Source organism: Bombus pascuorum, chromosome 1, assembly GCF_905332965.1.
Source record: "Bombus pascuorum chromosome 1, iyBomPasc1.1, whole genome shotgun sequence".
NCBI classification, from domain to species: Eukaryota; Metazoa; Arthropoda; class Insecta; order Hymenoptera; family Apidae; genus Bombus; species Bombus pascuorum.
In genome coordinates, this window is record NC_083488.1 from 3,172,619 (window position 1) to 3,192,472 (window position 19,854).

The 19,854-nt window shown below is 40.3% G+C and overlaps 1 protein-coding gene across 9 annotated transcripts in view; it reads left to right on the forward strand.

Annotated features, from left to right (window-relative positions):
* Window positions 1–19,854, forward strand: part of LOC132905372 (klarsicht protein-like) — a 262,601-nt gene that overhangs the window by 47,853 nt on the left and 194,894 nt on the right. For all 9 annotated transcript variants that reach the window (XM_060960377.1, XM_060961204.1, XM_060957033.1 and 6 more), the window contains exon 7: window positions 6,314–6,568. In XM_060960377.1, the coding sequence (XP_060816360.1) occupies window positions 6,314–6,568 (255 nt within the window). The remainder of the gene's footprint in view (window positions 1–6,313; window positions 6,569–19,854) is intronic.

Consider the following 19,854-nt stretch of genomic DNA (forward strand, 5'->3'; position numbering starts at 1 on the left):
ATTAATTTCTCGTACGCAAAAATTGAAGACTTTTATGGGAAGGAAATACGATCCAGTTGTGTAAAATCTCGCAATAAACGAACAACGATCCTAGCTTTCGGTTTGTGCCGGAATCGCTAAAGTATCGGTCGTTGGAGCTACGTTATCGATTCGCAAATGGAATCAACGGCGATTGATAATTTGCAAGATTAATGGTCCATTTGTCCCAAAGTTGCTTACAATCGACTCACCGATCTGATAACTACGGTTTCATATCAGAATTCTTGCCGGGACAAAAATCCATCCATCGGTAAAACCGAATCGCGATTGCAGGGTAGGAAATGAGTACTCGACTAACTCGATGTAAAGTCGGAACAAGGAACAGAGCATGTGGCGTATTGTTCTATGATGTATCGGCACGTGTTTGAAACTTTCTACTATAAAAGCAGCGTAACGCCGCGCGCTGCGCTGCTCCGAGATGGAGCGATCGAACGTCGTCTCGAAAATCTTTTTCGATGCGTGGCTCGATAGTTCAACAGATCGGAAACTCAACACCGTTACATTTTCTACGAAGTTAGCGGACGTTGAACACAAGCCGCGTTTCCTCGTTGATTTTTAACAGCTTCGATCACCGACCGACAACCACTCAATTTTACCGCTTCGAGAACTTTCGATTTCTGCTAGATCATCGATCTCGATAATAATTTTACCGATTTGTTTTAAGAATATTCACCGACATATCGATCCGTTCTAATAGAATCGTTAAATGTTTACGATTTCTCCGAGATCGATCATGTTTTTCGCACAGCCGGTCGACTTCAATTTAGTGAAATGTGACTTCGTGCCTGAAGATTTAGATAACTTTTCTAATATGTATTTATTCCGTTACGCTTGATACTTTCGATAGCATTTTTATGGGGCGTGCTCCCTTGCACTTTCCACCGTTATCGTATCCTCTTTTTTCTTTTTTTGTAGCTATTTTGATATGAATATAGAACGCGGGAAGATTATTCCGCAAATACTTGGAAAAGAAATTGGTTCTCCGATTAGAAGATCAAAAATATACGACACAGATCGAGTTTGCACAAGCAGACTATTTTACGAATATTTCGTACTATGTATGTATTTAGAAAAGGAAACGTCCGTTGAACGATATCTAGCTAGTCAAGTCGTAGGCTAGTGAAGAATGTTTGTGACCATGGGAGAGTCGTGTGTACAGGAAAAAGTAAACTTCACGGGAATGTAAAGAGAGTCCAAGTATGCACAAGCTGCATAACGTAGTACTTTGTAGCGTAACTTCTAAGGATAAGTTATGCAAAACATACTTTAAACGCATTTCTTTCGACTGAATTTTTCATTTCTTTATAAATATGTGATTTGTTCGAATGTTTGTAATATTTTAGAAGAAAAAGGTACGAACGCGTGACTCTGGTTACAAACGAAGCTCGTAGACAAATTGAAAAAGAACGCAAGTGTCAGCGAATTCTACGCGTAGGAACGTAGATGTCGACTTCTACGGTAACAGCTAACAAACAGAAATTCAAGTTCTTCCTGTAAATATTTACACGTCTCTAAGAGTAAAGCAATATATGTTCTATTCTTCTACTGAAAGATAACGTTCATTTTATAGAGAAACCATTCTTTATTATTTAAAGTCTTTATCTTTAAAAGTGGTCGAGGCGGTCACGTACGAAGTATCGTGTAGCATTTGAGGAAATCTATCAAATACTTTTATCGTTCGTAATCGCTTATCTCCGTGGTATGGTCCTAAATATATCCCTATTATTTACTTACAAGAATATCATAACAGTGCGATACGCGATATGAAATGTTAAAAGTCTAACTGACCGTGACTCATGACACCAATTATCTATCAAACCGCTAGATTCGATTTAGATATTCGAACAAAGGTAAGGCAACGTCGTTTATTCCAACAAATGCGAATCAATCTAAATGAGCCATCTGAAATTTCTAAATTTCCAATAGACGCGTCTCGGATAAACTAAACTTGTACATCAATCTGTTCGAGATCGTATGAAAAGCCGCGCGTCCTCGATGATCTCGTTCGAAACCACTAGGTTTTCCACGGTTGATGGGTGTGTACTTTCCCGGCTATAGAAATCGAAGTTAACCGACACCGGCTAGAAAATCGAATCCAGCGATCGAAACAAATTAGTGGTCTTTTTCTCTTTTGGCTTTCACGCAATTTTCACTCGAAGAGACGAGGCAGGTGTGTCTCTCCGTGAACGCCTCGATTCGAATTTCCTCCCGTGGTCTTTCTCCGTAGTTCAACACCCGAACACCGTCTTAACCGCGAAACGCCAATTATGTTTTATCTAAACGTCGATCTTCAATATCAGATAAGACCGAGCCTCTTCCGCAGGCATTGTTCTCGCGCGGACGAGACCAAGTCGCCGGGAAAAACTCACCGACGAGCCAAGGAGCCAGTCGAAAGCAACACGGTCCGCACCGCGGACAGATAAAGTGGAACAATCGCGCGTAATCGTACGCAATCTATGGGAGAAAGTGGGCTAATGCGAGCTGCGGATAGACTCGGGACCCGCAACGTCTTTGTTCTCTGCTGATTCCAGCTACTTCGCTTCGCAGCAGACAAAGATCGTATAGTCGTTGGAACAGATACAGTAGGTGTGAACGAAGGTTGATCGAACTGGTAGTACTAGCGTTGCCTGTACGCTTAAACTCTAAAATTTCACTGATTCGATGATTCTAATACCCGTTCACTGGTCTGAAATTTTCTTTGTCGACTTAATGCGAGCTTGAAGCTGTGTGGGTATTCGACGACGCGACTTCAGAACGACTTTCTTGTTCTTAAAAGAAGAAGAAACCGAACTCCTGATTAATGCGAGCGAAAGCGACAAATTGTCGCCAGCGAGCGTATAGCCTAAATTCGCTCGTATCGAGTACGTGGGGCGAGTCGATACATTTCGTTCAAGATGACACGTTCGATCAAAGTACTGGAAGAGATGACTTAAAAGATATGACTTTGAAATACATTGCTTATTGCGAGTTTCGTGATGTGCAAGTGTCAGGATAAACGGAGAAGCTGCGTCGATCGTTGCTGTTGAAGGTTGCGTAAACTTTCAGTAAGTATTCGTGTTAGATGGGAAAGTGGATAGCTTTGTCAGACTTGATGATGCTTTTTTTATAGTTTCGGTTAGCACGAACTTCTGGTAGGTCGTTAAATTTTATGGTTATTAGCTTTGTGGCGAATATTTTGTTAGAAGAATTAGTACACGTGGATTTTCAATGGTGTCTGGCATTGGTTCGGATCAAATGGCGATGAAACGGCTTTCCAGACCACCGTACGTTGCGTTGGCTGTTGGAAAAACGATAATCGATTTGGCGGCGATACACGTGACAACGAACAACACGAAATTTTCGATTCGCATCGCAATCAACCGACCGTTCTAGCGGATTCTGCTCGTTGGATGATTCATGCCGCGCGATTTTCCTTTTTCACAAAGGGGCAGATTAGATCGTTATCCTGGCGGATCTCTTCTGCTTCTCTATATTTCTCTATTTTGCCGTGGTTGGAAATAAATCACTGTTCGGGTCATCGCGGCACACAGCGAACGCGGACACTCTACGCTTGGGTGCAAAGGTTAAGCACACGCGTACAAAAGAAAGCAGTTAAATGCCTTTATTGCTTCCGCGAAGCAAGTCAAGCATTTCGACGCAGTGCTCATTACGCTTCCACTGGTGGCTTGCGAGAGAACGTCTCTCGTTCCTCTGTGAAAATCTCCGTTCGTTCTCTCTACGCCGTATAACCGGCCCAATGTATTTGATTACACGTAACAAGAAACTAGATGCAACGACAGGGTAACGTGAAATTTCATTGCAACGGATTATCGTGATACGCGCTGCTCCGTCGAAGGTCGATAGAAAGCTTCCACGTAGATACATATGGCGCTTGTTATATAAAACATTTTTCAATTTTATTGACACTGCAACAAGACACGACGATCGACGTGATTAATATTGTTCTAGGATATTTACCGTAAAAATATATTTGCTAAAAAATTAGTATACAATCTGAATAGTGATTTCTGGCACGTAAGTACGAAATATCGAAATTTATTGACAGATGCGTATGTGTAAGACGATGCAAACGAGCTGTTCTAATCGATCGACTCGCGAGGTGTGATCTCGCGCGCAAAACTCGAAACAGAGGACCGTATTCCATAAAAAATCGCGTACGGGGTAACGGCATACTCGACAACGTAAAACAGACAGACGGTTAATTTGAAGAAAAACACCGGGTTAATTATGTGCGAACGATGATTATTCACGGAATAAGAAAGTAGAGTGGAAGGCAAAAAGGAAACGAGGACCGTGCGCGGCTGCTCTTATCGCTAATTTAAATCCCGCCGTGGGCAGGAAAATCATAATCCTACTTTATACTTCCTTCGCAATGGGAATATCATGGTCGAACGATGCTCCACGCGCAGGAAACTCGCCGCGTTGTATTTCTGCGGGCATCGTATCGCTTTCCTTCTCGTGCTGCACCGCCTATTCGGCGTGATTCGTTCCTTTTTTTCGCTGCGAGCCTCGAATTGATGAATTTCACCTGGTCAGGCGTTCGTAGAAAGGAGGAAACCGAAGACAGGACTGAAAAGCGAGAAAGTGTGGCTGTCTGCATTGGGCCGCGACGAGCTTCGTATCACTTCAGCTGCATATCGGAAGTGCTATATTTGTACTTACACTTATTACGGGATAATTGACAGATGAAATACCTGTTTGAATTTGATGCTCGATTAAATTTAGACGAGAAAGTTGCGAATAGTCGCTGTCGCTCAACACGTACTTAATCATTTTGCCAACAAAAACGTCAACAGCTGTTGTCGTGGAATTTAATGTTAAAGGAAATGGTCTGTTAAGTTTCATACTCGTAATCTTCAGGTTAGACAAATTGTAAATCAGATAATTATAGCTTTAGAACGCAGAACTGGATCTTGTCGCGATTCTAACGACTTTAGGATCGTTGAAATTTTGGCGTTTACCGATCTATCTGCAGGCATTCGATATCGATACATTCGACTCGAATCATAAAACGAATTCCAGTACTCAACGTTGCTCTATATTTACCATCGTTAGATCTACGAATCAGTTGGACATGTTAATATGGCTGATTTCGAGTTGCTCAGTATCGGACTGTGATCTAGTCCATAGCGTAATTCACGACAGGTCAATTAGATCTAAATTGTGAGGTGTATCACGGACTATAGATCGCTCAATTAGCTCTAAATATTCTTCAGTTTCACGAATCTTGAGTTTTATGCTTCGAACTTGCGAAACCCAGCAAAGATCGCCACAAAGTCGCGAGTCGTTGAGCCATCCTCGAATCGCTTGAGCACCACCTAACCGCGAAGGACCTTGAGGTCATGGAACTCGTTAGGGATTTCTTGAGATGGTGTAAGACGTGGATTCCAATGATACAAGGCGGATCTCATGATCCAGGGGTCATGCAGCTGGAAGTGTTACGACCCCGATGTGATCCGTAGCGAGTGTCACGACTACAGGGTTTGTGCAGTGTCCGATGACTCTGTGGTGGTTCGTGGCTAGATCCACAACTTCTGGGTCAGATGACTTGAAATCTGACATCGATGGTGTCAACTAGCGATATCCACGTTTCCTACAGCTGGCTTTGACGTACTCTATACGAGACCTTGAGGATCAAGCTATCAAGGTTTCATGACCTCAGGGTGGCTCGTGATACGTTCAGTGATTCTGGGTCGGCAAAATAATTATTCAAAGTCGTTAATTTCTTCTTTCTTTTTTTTCTCGGCGATTTATCTGACCGGAATTTTAATGTACTGCTTTAATAGTGTTATTATGCAGCGCATGCTTGTAAATGCATGACTTAATCTACCAGTGGTCGGCGTGAAAGAAAACTTTCGGAAGATCGCCTCTGATAACGGTACTTGGTCGAAACGCAATTTAAAGCCCATAAATCGATCTTCGCGTGGGCTTCCGGGTACTTTCGAATATTCGTATACTTAATAGCCATACATTTCGCTGTTCACTTAACACGCTTTCCAATCCCGAAGATGATACTAATTTTGATACTTAACATTAGTTGATTTATGTACTCGTTGGTGGTTGTCATTAGTAGCTTGAAATTTAACGTCGAACGACAGCATTTAAATCATATTACAGCCACTGACACCTTCTATGGTATTTTTACTGTATCATACGCGAAACACCTGCATTCTATTCGTGCAAAATTTATCCCAACGTTTATAACAATCTCGGTATTTCTGAACGATAAACTCCTACATTTGGTAACCGTAAGACGAATCTTTTATGATTATAGGTACTCCAACGAGACATAGAAGCACATGGTCGAATCGTCAGTTCGGTCGTTAAATTAGGAGATAAAGTTGTCAATCAGCAGCAAGCACAGCAAAAAGAGCAGGAACAGGATCAAGCAGAGCAACGGGAACAACGGGAACCGCCACAAGCTTTACGAACAGCGAGATCTCTGGAACGCCGATGGCATTTGCTGTTTCTACGAGCTTTGGAATGGCAGTGTCACATCGAAACTCTCGTGTCTCGTATAAGCAGTAAGGTGAGTTTACATTCTTGTTTTTGCTAAATTTTATACTTTCGCGAATAATTGCCACAAAGAGACTAAGCGAACAACAAGTACTAAATTCATCTAAATCACAAATGAAGATTCGCCGATGGCGACTATTAACCGCGTTAATTCTATTCAAATCAAATACAACGTTTACACCTGTTCAAGATTTATCACTCGGAATTATTGTACGAAACGACAATTTGTTTTTCATACTCGCCGAAGAGAGCGAACTAACGTTACCAACATTCCCGATAAGTCCATTCACAATGGCAACTGATTAGAATTGCAAAAACAGATGTCAGGAGGAACGGTCTCGTGAAGCGATCTGCTAAAAGAGCAAGCTTCAAATTAGAAACTCTAGCACAAAAGGAGATAATTTGCATTAAGTGTAACTACACGCATTTACCTCCATGTTAAAAGAGAATTCTTAGCTTGAGAACTGAAAAAGAAACACATAGTTCGGACATGTCTGTATTAACTCTTAGTACACCAAAGTGGGATGATCGATGATTTTTCAAAAGTTCCTTGCCAGATCACACTTTTCGTATTAATTTAACGTACTACTGTAATTTCGTCACTTTCGTTAAATCTGACAAGGATATCACTGATAATCAAATTTTATCTGAGATGTGGTTGTTAAGAAGTATTCTAATTATTTACTAATTATCTTTTAATTAATTAAGTCAGTGTATTAAACTTCGTACCATTTAGTAGTACTTTCACGCGACTGCAAGAACTTGATTTGAATTGATCGTCATTCAAGTGAATTTTATCACTGGCTCAATATCAGAACGTATCATCAAAGTTTCTCCAAAGATCAGTATGCTTCATGATCTTCGATCTTTTCACCGTATTTATCGAGGAATTTGCGTATTCACGGTGCACGCGATTGAGAACGTTTTAGTTAAACGTTATCCTGTTCGACTTTTGTGCGTGTGCCGGGTTAATGGAATGTTGCACGTTTTCATTACGCGCACGTTTACATGCACTCTGAGTAACTTAATTATTGACAGGGATTTATGGGTTAAGAGAATGACGTCTTTGATGTGATTATTAAACGTACGGTGCCTTTAGTTTATTAACTTCTTCTCTTTAATTTACAGATTCGAAAACATAAAACTACAATTTTTTCAGCTGCCAACCGTATCTCCATTTTGAGTAAAAGTTATATATTAACAAAATTCTTCTTACAAGAAATTTAATAATATTGTGCTATAGTTAGGGTATATAATTATGCAACGAACCTGTCGTTTCAGAAACAGGTTATTTTAACAGTTTAATAAAACCACGCTATGTAACCGGAAACTTTCAACAACTGTACAGGTGGAAGTGATTTTTGCACTGTTAACCGAATTATCGAGTTGCGAATTATCTCGACATTGACGTGATTTTTTTTCAGCTATAAAATTCTCACATTTCCGTAAACATTTTCTCTACCTCTATATTCATATTTTACAAACACAGACGTGTAAAAAGCAAGCAATAAAAGAAGACACGCTAATTTTACGAAACTATATTACCAGTTTCTCGTAGTGCTATCAAGGATTTCTCAGGCAGGAATTTCTCTACTTTTGTTATTAGCCTTTTAGTAGCAGCGTAAAACCTGCTGCCACCCAGTGGAACGAGTGTCCACGTGAAAGAACAAATGAATGCACGCCGTTAAAAAGATTTCACGATGTTCGGTGTTGTCGGTTTGGCCATTAACTCGCGATCGCGTAGCGAATGCGTTCCTTTTCATGCTCGTTCATTCTCTCGAAACCACGTGAAAGTTCGTCCAGCCAGCATTGACCGTAAAAATTTATTAATTCTACAGTACGATGCGAAGAATCGGATACTTTTATTTCTTCAACGTCCGTCCCTCATATTTTTCCTCCCCCTTCTTTTTTCTTCTTTTCGTTTTAAACGTCGAACGATCTTCAATTTATACCACAGAGTCTCGTTTCAATGGATACTTTGCGACTATTATCACGAGTTTAGGTATCTCGAATGATCCTCGTTAAGCGAGTATTTCGTATTTATTTTTACGATTATCGAGTGTACGGTTGAAATCTTCGACGAGTTTCTTAGATCGCTTTGTATGTTAACGAGATGATTGGCTCTCGCGAAGGTTCCGTAATTTTAGTGCAACGAGGAAGTCTGCCGGCCTCTATGTAGGAGGCTTGTAAGTGAATATGATAATACGTCGAGTGTTCGCCGAACAGTCCTAGTAGTGGGTGTTTGCGAATGAGATGAGATTTGTGCGGCTTGAAGCGTGTCTTGTTCAACGTGATTAACAGGCAGCGAGAAATTACAGTTGGATTTTGCGTCTGCTATTATACAACAATTTTTCAGATTGCACACCGATGTATTTTCTGTCGAATATTCTATTAATATTTGTACGTATGTGTAACGAATAATTTGCATTCTCTTAATACTTTCACGAGTCATTAAGAAACCAGAGCAAATTCTATTTTATAATACTAAATATGTAATTACACGATCGACGCTAGAATACCATTATTCTATAATTACGTCGATTATGAGAAACGCCAGTTTACCTGAATCGCAGCAGAGGACAGGCAAAGCGTTATCGACCTGTATCGAGAATCGGGCCGATCGTACACAGCCTCGCGAGCAAGCAGGAAGCACGAGAACGCTGTGTCCCTGTTTTTACGGCCTCCACGGAACCTACATCCTCCCAGATAGAGCTAGTCCGCACTAAATTTATAATCGAATAAAAAGTGTCAGCTTAACCAGAGAAATCGTTAATTATTAGGACGAATTGCATCCGGGGAGAGCACATACGATAAATCGATCGATCGCGACTACGTTCTTACTCTCTGTTCCCGTCCTTTTCCTATTTTTCCCTGCCTTTTTTACTTTTTCTTTTTCGGGCAAATTTATCCGTGTCGAACGAACGCTTCGAGCAACCGGCCATTCATATCGACCGAACGTGTTTGCACGGTAAAGCGATCCCGCGCATAAAGTTCGATTAACGTGAGCAATCAGCCTGGCGCGTGTATACAAAGGCCCGGTTTCACTCGCGCTCATAGACCGTGCTAGATGCAACGTGTGTCCGCCTAAAACTTTCACGCGAGGCGTACCGACGCGGCAAGGCTTTCCGGTCTGTCCTGAATTTGGATTTTTCACGCCTTCCTCCGCGCTGATTCCGCTCGTTTCGCGCGGTGTCTCTTCGTTTCAGAAGGAACAAGCACAGTGTAGGCTAACACAGGATTGTTCGATTAATTTGTCTTGTCAAGATCGAATTTGAAGATGACGGAGTTCAGATGATTCGAATAATATCGCTATATTTTCATTAGCCGGAAACACTTCGAAAATGTGCTTCTCCTTTTGTATCTCGATGAAAAGCTTGTTGTCAGATCGTAGTAGCCAAGAGGGTCGCGGTAAGTGCCACTAAGTGCCTTCTTCGGTGAAGGAGACAAGAAAAACACGTTTGCCAGCATGTCGAAGGATCACACGCGTCAAGTTCCCGAAGAGAAAACGTGGTTGCGAGGAAGAAGGGGGTTGGCCACGATTTTTTTTTTCTATATGCGAAGCAGCACATCGTTATACGCTTGGTAAAAGGAAATCTCGCGTTGGATGATTTTTACTTTCGTCTGCCTTCGAGTGAAACGTGACATCAGCCTCCGTTTTCATTGATGAACACGAAGGCTACGTTGAATGCTATGGCGTGTTGATAGTACGTTGCACGTAAGAGCGGAGCAACGTAATTTGCACGCGCCTCGGTCCCGCTCGAGTAGTCGATCCAAGTTTAATCGTTAGGTAATTGGCCATGCTCAAAGAGTTAATGGTTGATCCACTATAAGGAGGTAGCCGTGCTATCCAACGATTTGTTGATTCATTTTTAATCAAGAGATTTCTCCGAGCCTGCACGGTTTTCTTTTTCTGTTTCATCGGGCCGAGGCGGTAGATTTCGTGGCTGACGGCGATCGCGTAGAAAATTACCTCATTTCGTGGGATGCTTAACGACTCGTGCGATGATACTCGCGGGGTGCGCATGAAAGTGGAATATTTAGCGGCAAGTTTCACTGTGGAGCACGAGATGCCACGGTGATATATATCCGCGTGCCGATTACCACGAAGCACGTGAAACTTGCACGTGCGAATTTGCGGAAGAGTGTGAAATTCGATCGCAAACGAAAAATCGGATATTATAGTAAATACCGTAGTAAGAACGAGTGACAGAGACTGTGATAGATCGGTCGAATTATGTTCGGAAGGAGATCGTGGTGCGGAAAATTGAGTTATTATTATCCGCAGAGTATTTTTCCCCTCGTCCATTTCCAATTTTCATTATCCCATCGTTTTTCATGGATACTGTTGTCGTTGATGGATACTGTTAAAATAAGAAACACGATAGGAAACGAAATATTTCAAAAGATGGAAAGCCGTAATTTTCATTTGATTAAATGCTCGCATGGTAGACTCGCTCTTGTTTCAAGGAAACTCGACGACTAAAGTAATAACTAATATTTAAGCCCGGTAAAAGCGGTAAAAGTGAAATGAAATACTTTGAATTGCGGAAAGATCGCATTTCCTGGAACATAAGTCTTCCCAGACAGCGTGCGCTGCTAGGGATCTTTTTAGAAATGGTATCGCCACGATTTCATCGCTGAACTTGGTGACTCACCGTTCGAAATATCGACTCAACGTTACGATATCATTGAAAAAACACGAGTCTCGCCGATATGGCTAACATCACGTACTCGCCGATTCTTTGGAAACATTTATCCTTTTCGGAGTTGTTTCGTCTCTCGAGAAGAGTGAAGAGAAGCTATATAACTGGTCGAACTTGTCTCACGCGCCATAGTCGCGTAAAATATTCCTATTAATCGATGTTGGCGTTCCAAGTGACCATAAATCGTCGTTTTCTCCGTAGGACAATTTTCACTTACGGAAATCGATGTCAAACTTGGTGTTAACACGTGGCGAACGACTCGTGTAGAGAATTAACGGAGTAAATGAAACATAATCTTTCAAATGTAGGTCTCGATTTAGATCTTGTAAGAGATTTAAGATATTATGTTTGTTTTCGGCTCTAGTATAGTATCCGGACTGTGAAATATTCGGCTGGCACGACCGTTTTTAGAGGTTTTTGAGGTCTTCGGAGCCGAAAATGAGGTTCGTTTCATATGCAAATAAGGCGTGAAAAATTTCGGTCAACCGTTAAAGTATGACGTCTCCGTGGATGTTGATGACACCTTTTTTTTTAATTTCGTACTCTTAAACTACTGTGCGCATTTACTCTGTACGCATTTGAATCGCGAGGATCGAGTTAAATTTGGGTCATTTTTTATGTTGCGGCCGGTTAGATCGCGATCATCGATCATACAGTGAACGGTAGACGGGAAAATTAGCATTTGGGGCATTGGCATTGGTTGTGTCATCGCTTGTTTTGCCGCTTGCCGCTTATCGCTCTCTGTACGATCACGGTCTTTCGCGGATTTCTAAAGTTATGACCCTTGTCGGCCAAATGTTCGTAAGAACGAATTGTTAGAACTGTTCATTTCCGTGAAAGTGACCCTCTTTCTTGGCTTCAGCGACCCAAAATACACGCGGAAAGATACATTGACGACAAAAATACTGCCATCCGGATACTATACTAAACATCTTCACGAATTAATTAATATTCCATCGTCTTTTGTTATTTCCTTAGTTCGCCATAACAATTCGCGGAAGTACAACTCGGTTCCGTGAAAGTGATAGAGCCACGTGCTCGCTACGAATGTAGCAATATCACGTGACACGCGGGGTCGAGTTCCGTTTCTTGTTTCTCGTTTTGCATACATTTTTGATTGCTTGTCGCGTGACCAGGTCTGATATTCCCAAGGAACCGGGTTAGGCCGCGATAACTCAGCCTCGATCGGTCGATTTGAATGAACGTGTTTTCGTGTTCCCGAATGATTTGCACGCCAGTTGATCAAGTAATTTACAGGACGCCCATAAATCCTTACCTGCTTGCGTTTATTTAACGTTGATGTCACCCCGTAACGTTCGCTCGGTCGAAGAGGAAAGCGTGCGAACAGACGGCAGGACATCTTCTCTTCGGTCGGATGCTAGCGGCTCTCTTGCGTGACATCGTCGAGTCTCCGATCCGTTGTCTCTTGATAATTATCTTACCGAATCGTATTCTAATTAATTAGCTATTTTTACTCTACGAGACTTGGAACGTTCGTCTTTTGACAACGAGTTTTCGTAGATTTTAATAGTACACTTTATGAGTTTAGACGTAATATGCACCGAGCAATAAAATTCATCCGACATGAAACTCGATCCATGTTTCGATTTCGAGCGTATCTCGTGGCGGACTTTTCGTTCTTCCCGAGACGAATGGAAAGTCCATGCGAGGGTCGCATAATGGAGCATATCTACTCATGTGTGTCCGCATATATTTCACCTTTCCAAGGGAAATACGGGAATATTAAATTGCAGCGTTTAAGCATCGCGTGGTTACTTATTTGCAAGTCTAACGATCGCTACTATAGCCATTTCTGTATTACCGTTTATGCGCCATAATCCCCAACAGACATCGTTTCTATTTTTTTCCCTTCTTTCCTTTATATAAATGTTTGTCTACGCGAGGATATTCGAGTCCCGATTCTGCGAGAACTGTGTTGCGTATTTTATACCGCTTGTACGGATCTCGCAGTCCTGTTCCGTATTTTTGGATTAACTTTCTACCTCTTTTCCCGCTCCTGTTTTTCTTTACGTTCTCGCATACACTCGGTAGAAAATGCACTCACGCACTCGAAATTGTTTACGATCACTTGCTAACCCGTAAACCTAGAGTAGTAAAGATAATTAAACGTTACTGTATGTGGATTACAGCAAACTGTAACTTACTCGGAGAGACTATATTTTGCACCGTGTTTTTATTCAAAACCTGTTTTATTGGAGCGGATAATTATTTTTCTAATAACGTGCTTATCGTTAGTTATGATTTATTAAAATTACTTTTCATCTGTTTCGTGCTACTTGGTCGCACTTTTTGATAGATAAAAAGGTCAGCGAAGCTTTCTTTCCGCGAGTATCAAAAATGGGAAGTACCTTTTGCAAGATCAAGTCAGTTGACACAACTTTTGTTAATATACATACAAATACGTCTATTTCTATTATATCGATTTAGTCATAAAATAATTATCCCAGGTCGATACCTTGAGCATTAAAAAATTAACCGTTTTGTCTTTGCTGAAACATTCGATTCTATAGTTGCAATGTGAAACTATGGAAATCCTTAAAATACCTAGTAAACAGTAAGGAATTTTTCATTCGCTGCCGGTCGTCACGTTTACGTTCAGAGGGACATTTTTATTACAAAGTTAACGTCTTCACGTAAAGCTCGAGAATTTCGTACAAAAGGAAGGGGACAGATGGACGTTTCATTGTATCTTTGGCGTACGACAATTTCTCACCAGTCGTCGATGAATTAAAATACCGAAAGTCGGCCTCGTCTTATAGAGCAATGGGCATACCTGGCGCAAATGTTTATACGTCGGGTAATAACGCAGGTGTAACCTGCGAATTTTTCTCAATGGCCGCACTGTACATTATGAGACTTCCTAGGGTGAACGATCGTTTTTCAACGGTTTGGTTCACGTCCGATTCAGTAGGTAATCGTCACGGGTAAAGAGAAGAAGTATTCTAACATGTTCGATTAATGACAGCTCGAGTTTGCCCGTGTCTAACGACATCGTTTCGCGTGTCTCGTTCTCTTACGTTTATAGCGGCTATAAATAAGCGGCACAGTCGAATCAACCGGCTAGAAGAACATCTTTGTCGGTGAAAAAGTCGTATTTCTCGGGTTAATGTCATTTAACTCGAAGTAAATGGAACAAAAATCGAGAGGATTACAGGGCAATTGCATTTTTGAACGGTATCCATAGTTTTAATTAAAATCGACCAGTGGAAAGTGAAATTTCTATCGATTACAACTTTTAGGAAGTCATATATTATTCTTTGTTTCTTACTCATTAGATTACTCCAATATCTCGCTTTAGAAATTTCTCTTTACAACTCTGTTTCTCTCTACAACTATTTTATATTGTATCTATAGACGATAAAAGACCAAATATTCTTACGAACGAATATTTATAGATAAATTGACGTTCGTTTGCGTCCGTTTCGTAATCATGGAGAATTTTTTACTTCCATCTTCCTGTTGAGAAAACACCGTGCTGCGAATACAAGGAAGAACAGTTTCTAAAAAGAACCTAGCCATTTTTCTCGGTGGAGGTTTCGCCGATGTGCAAAGTGCCCAAGCGAGGTACCGTTTATCTCTGTTGGTTGATCTTTTGACACGCACGGTACCGTGTCCCTTTCTCGGGGAAACGCTGGCTTGAAAAGGCGAAAGTGGTGGTTCTAAATAGCGATGAACAAGGTGTAGTTCATGGCCGGACCGTACTACGGCCATTCGACGCAAATTTATTCAAGCAATGACGCGTCGCACGCTGCGAGACGAAACTTTGCGAAACATTCGTGTCTCGGTTCTCTTAATGTTTCCCTCGGAAACGTTCATAAACTTAAACTTAAACGAAACGTTCAATGATAGATGTTGGATATTAGGCTTGATGTAGGATATTAATCGTAATCGGACACAGAGTAGATTTCGCGTAGAATGTAACGTTGCTGGAAAAGAAGAAAAAGATTATCGGTCCCTACCAACCGGAAGTATTGATTAATCAAGTCATCCACGAGAGTCAACCATAAAAGGATAGTAGAATAACTGTATACTTTCTAACGTAAAATTTATTGTCTTATTCATATTCATCTTCTTTGTATATGTACCAACACATATACCCATCTACTAAAAAGCGTAGTATATTTCAACGGTTCTTAAGAATGTCTCCTAAAAACTTTTATTGCATCTATTCCCTTTTTAAGTTTTAGACATTTGAAAACCCATCTATTCAACTAGATCTCTTAAACATCTACATCTGAATTATACTTAGGTATAAAAACCCCTAATTATTCCTAATAGTATTTTCCATTCGTTTGAAGGTTACCAACATTCAACTTTCCACTCAAACTTTTGTAATTTCCTACAATCTTTACTTAGGTAGAGAACGGAACAGTCAGACGCGCAATATTTTGCAGTTCGTTCCCTCGAGATTCGTCGAGTGACACTTGAAATAGATAACATGAGACCGCGGGTGTTTATGCAAATTCATATTTTTAACGAGCAAAAACTTGTTTTATCCATTAAATATTTCAGCGAGTACCATACTTTGAATATTTGATGTACTTTTACATATCGTGTACGTCCTGCGTAGTTTTTCATAAACATCCATGGTTTATCGATTCCAAGTATATTATCGAATCCAAGGATATTGTTTACAAACGCACGAACATGAAATTCTGCAGATAATTATTATCTATAATTATGTCTATGGTCAAGACGGTATACTCTGCACTCCTAATAAGTCAGAGGGACCATCGAATTTATTACGGAGAAACTTCAACAAGACACGCTTCGATTCTTTACCCCTCAGGTAATACACCAGGAACCAGGAGGGGGGGGGCAGACATTCGTTAATCCAAGTTACAGTCAGGTGACTCGAAAGGCGTTCAGGTAGCCCCTATCAACAGGTCGCCCAGGTAACGACCGTTGACCGATCCGACATTCCCGTCAGTCCTCTACGAAGTACGCTATAGCGAAGATAGTCCTCCGTCCATCGCAGGTACTAATTAGTTTGGATATTGGTTAGATATTCAGTCAATTTCGATACGCGGATCAAAGACCCTCTGGCATTTGGCTCCCGTCACCCGGTGCAAAACCGTGACTAGCCAGTCGAAATAAGAGTGACTGATTTACTTTTCCTCGTGCTCAACACCTTTGAATCGGCCGTTCTGGCCCGTTGATCCCGCTGAACTTTATTACGTATTTACAGGCGCAGCTAGCTAGTCGATTGCGAACGATTCTGAGAAACACGAAGGCGAAAGAATTGCGTAAGTGCGTGGATTATTAACGAGTCGATTTTTACTTGTTTACTTTGGATCTGGTAAGGTTTGCCTGCCAAGTGTCAGTGATAAATTTCTGATATTTCTTGGAATGTATGGAATTCTTTCGCGAATGATCGAAGAGCCTCGAAGCAAATCTAAAAGGTTTCAGAGGATTGATCGAGCCACTAAGAAATTGGATTTTAATTGTGTACCGCGGATCTCAAGGATGTCGTATTGCGATAGGTGAAGATTTTGTGAAATTTCGTACAATGCGTGTTCCTGTTTCGAATAGTTAAAGTGAAAGCAACGTAGAGTCTTCAAGGCTTTGAAGTCGAAAAGATTCTACTGGAGTCGCAGATTTCTTCTCTGCGTTTAACAAATTAACTATAAGTGTATATATTTCTCCGTGGTAACACTAAATTTCTAATTATAAGACTTCTTATACAGTGTACATTCCTTTCGCAAATAGTTGGAATAGAAGTGAAAGTAACCAAGAGTTTTGAAGGATTCTCAAAGATTCTAGAAATTGCAAATTGCTTAAATGTCTAATTACATTTTTTTCCTGCCGTACAGCTAACCAAATTCTTAACATTTCATGGTAAATATTTGTTTATTTTTTAAATTACGCGCTACTCTCGCAAGTTGTGTTTGGAAAGAAAGTAAGGATAATATAAAGACTCAAAAGGGGTCACTGTGATTCCAGTAGAACTGCCGGTTGCCCAAAAATCAGACAACCTCTGGCGGTCGTTGATTAACGGTTGTGGCTTTTCTCGGCCTTTGTTACGGAAGAATTGTACGAGTAAGAAGATGCGTGTATTCTCGGCTTTCTCTTCTGCCCAGGACAGCTTTTTCGTTTATTTTTTCATTGCGGTTTCTAGTAAGTTCCAAGTAACGCGGAGCGAGTTCCTAGCCGACAGTTGTGAATCTGCTTCTCTAGCCGTTTTTTGTTTTCCTCGATTACCAGTACCAGTGGAAAACTTCCCTAGTTATCCGCTTTCCTCTTAGTACCGATATTTTATTGTATTAGGTTATTTTTCAATTGAAAGAATCGGAAATACAAAACTCGATAATTTTATTACAAGTCTAATTCGATCTGCGCCTGTTCGATTTTGCGGTGAGTTTCTTTATTGCAGAATTATTCGTGGAGTGGGAATAATATTTAAGAAGTTATTTATTAAATCGATATTCCTGCTATATTTATTTTATATGTAGTTAAAACATTGTAAGAATCATTGTTTATTGTCAAAGCTATGCTAGTCGTTATCGTTTAGTTCAATTAAAACTATCGCTAGATAGTTTGTTTTCTAAACTATCAGAGGCTCCTGCGCTAGAACGAAACAGAACCGAGAAAAATTCCGATTATTTTGTATATTTATTCTTGTCGGAGATTAGATTTGCTAGCAGCTTATCTGTGGAGAGAAATAGAATCTAACAAGCTTTTATCATTAAAAATATGTATATGTAATTAATAGCCAGCGTTTGAAACTTAATTAACCGTGCATGTACATTAAAAATTTTATTGTTGTTACATTTGCTAAATTTTACTTACAAGTAGCTAATTGTAAATTGAAATTTGGATATTTCTACAACATAATTTCCTTTCATTAACGTTAGAAATGTTTTCGTCTGTTTAATGTCATTTTATGTTTAGTATTAAGTTCGTTTGTTCAAAAGAATTCCTTTATCTAGACTGTAGAAAGTTAATAAATTAGATGAAAATTGCGTGGTCTTTTGTAAGCATCGCTCTACTTAGAAACGATCTAACTAAGATGTAACGATTATTATCAGGATGTTTCACTGACACGCCTTTCACCCGGCTTTGACCAACAATTAAATTAATCCATTAAGAAGATCAAGTCGTAAAACGCGATTATTTACTCGAGGCGAAACGTCTTGCTACAGCGTTCATGTAAAAGTACCATTGGTCTAAAATCCTTCAAACATTCTATTTCTTTAATATTTTTTTCGATAAAAAAAATCTTGAAATTTTACATACTATTATAGGCCATGATGTCACGATTATTCAAGATTATTAAAGAATAAAGTTCCACTGAATTGGACGTATCTCGAATCATATCGAAGACATAACAGATCTTATCGGGCACTTGCATTTATTTCTTTCTCTTATCAATCGTATACCGGAGGTTATCTACTTACCACGTTTCCCGATATTTATACTACTAACTTACATTAGAAGACACTTTATCCTCCCATGTGTAATGTACACTGAAACGCAAGAAGAGACTCGTGATATTCTTGTAATTTCTTTATTTTCCAATAAATTCCGTTTCATCGTTAATAAGAAATAAATTACAACTTTCACGTCGGAGATGATAAGAGTAGGCAAAGAAGAATGGTCCTTTAAATACTCGACGGATAATTAACGCTAGGTAAGCCATGGCACACGCGAAATTGGAAATCAAGTTGAAACGCCTTGGGCCCGATTAACGCGTCCGTTTAATTGATACGACAATAATATCTCGGTTCCCGAGGTATACGGTTAATCCTATAAATCACCGGTGTCTAAATTTACTCGAACCACGGTGAAATCGACCATTAATTTTGCATTTATTCGTCGGCTGATACACACACGTTCTCTAGACTGTATCACTCGCGTCCATCGAACGTCTTTCGTTAGTCACGTTGTGTCGCTTGGCCACGCTGCCAATGGCACAGCTCTTGCCAGTGAATGTCTTCAACGGTCGGGATAATCATTGATTTCGATGTGATTTCGATCTGTAATTAAAGGGGCTTCGCGTACTCGTAATCGTTTCCAGCCTTTGTGTATCGTTGAAAAGAAACTAATAATCCAGGCTCGCTACGACTACGCATTATGATTCGCGATTTTCACTTTCGTTTTTCGTTTAATAACAGCGTATGGATTTCTAGAGATTCTTAGGAATATATTATAACTTAATATCGTGGAAAACGGGAACACATGCTGGAATTTTTCATTTCGAATTCACTTTGATCTAACATTTGCATTTGAAATGTATGCAGAAGAAGAGAAAGAAAGCCGTGCAGATTTCATGTTCAAAGTGCAAAAAAGATTATTGATACGAAAAATGCTAAATACACTATGGTCTGCGAGTGTCACTCGGACAGGAAACGTGTTAATTCGTATTGTCACAGAACGCGAGACACGAGCGGAAATTTCTTTCGGCACGGGCGAGATTTGAAGGCTGATGGAAATTTTGGAGAGCAAAGAAGGAGGAAACGATGTTTTATACGAATTCACAGAAAACTCGAGTTGGATCGGCGCCAGCGTAAAATTAGTTTGAATCGAGGATAGGATAAAACCGTTGAAAAATTATTCCAAGCTTTGTGGATACACG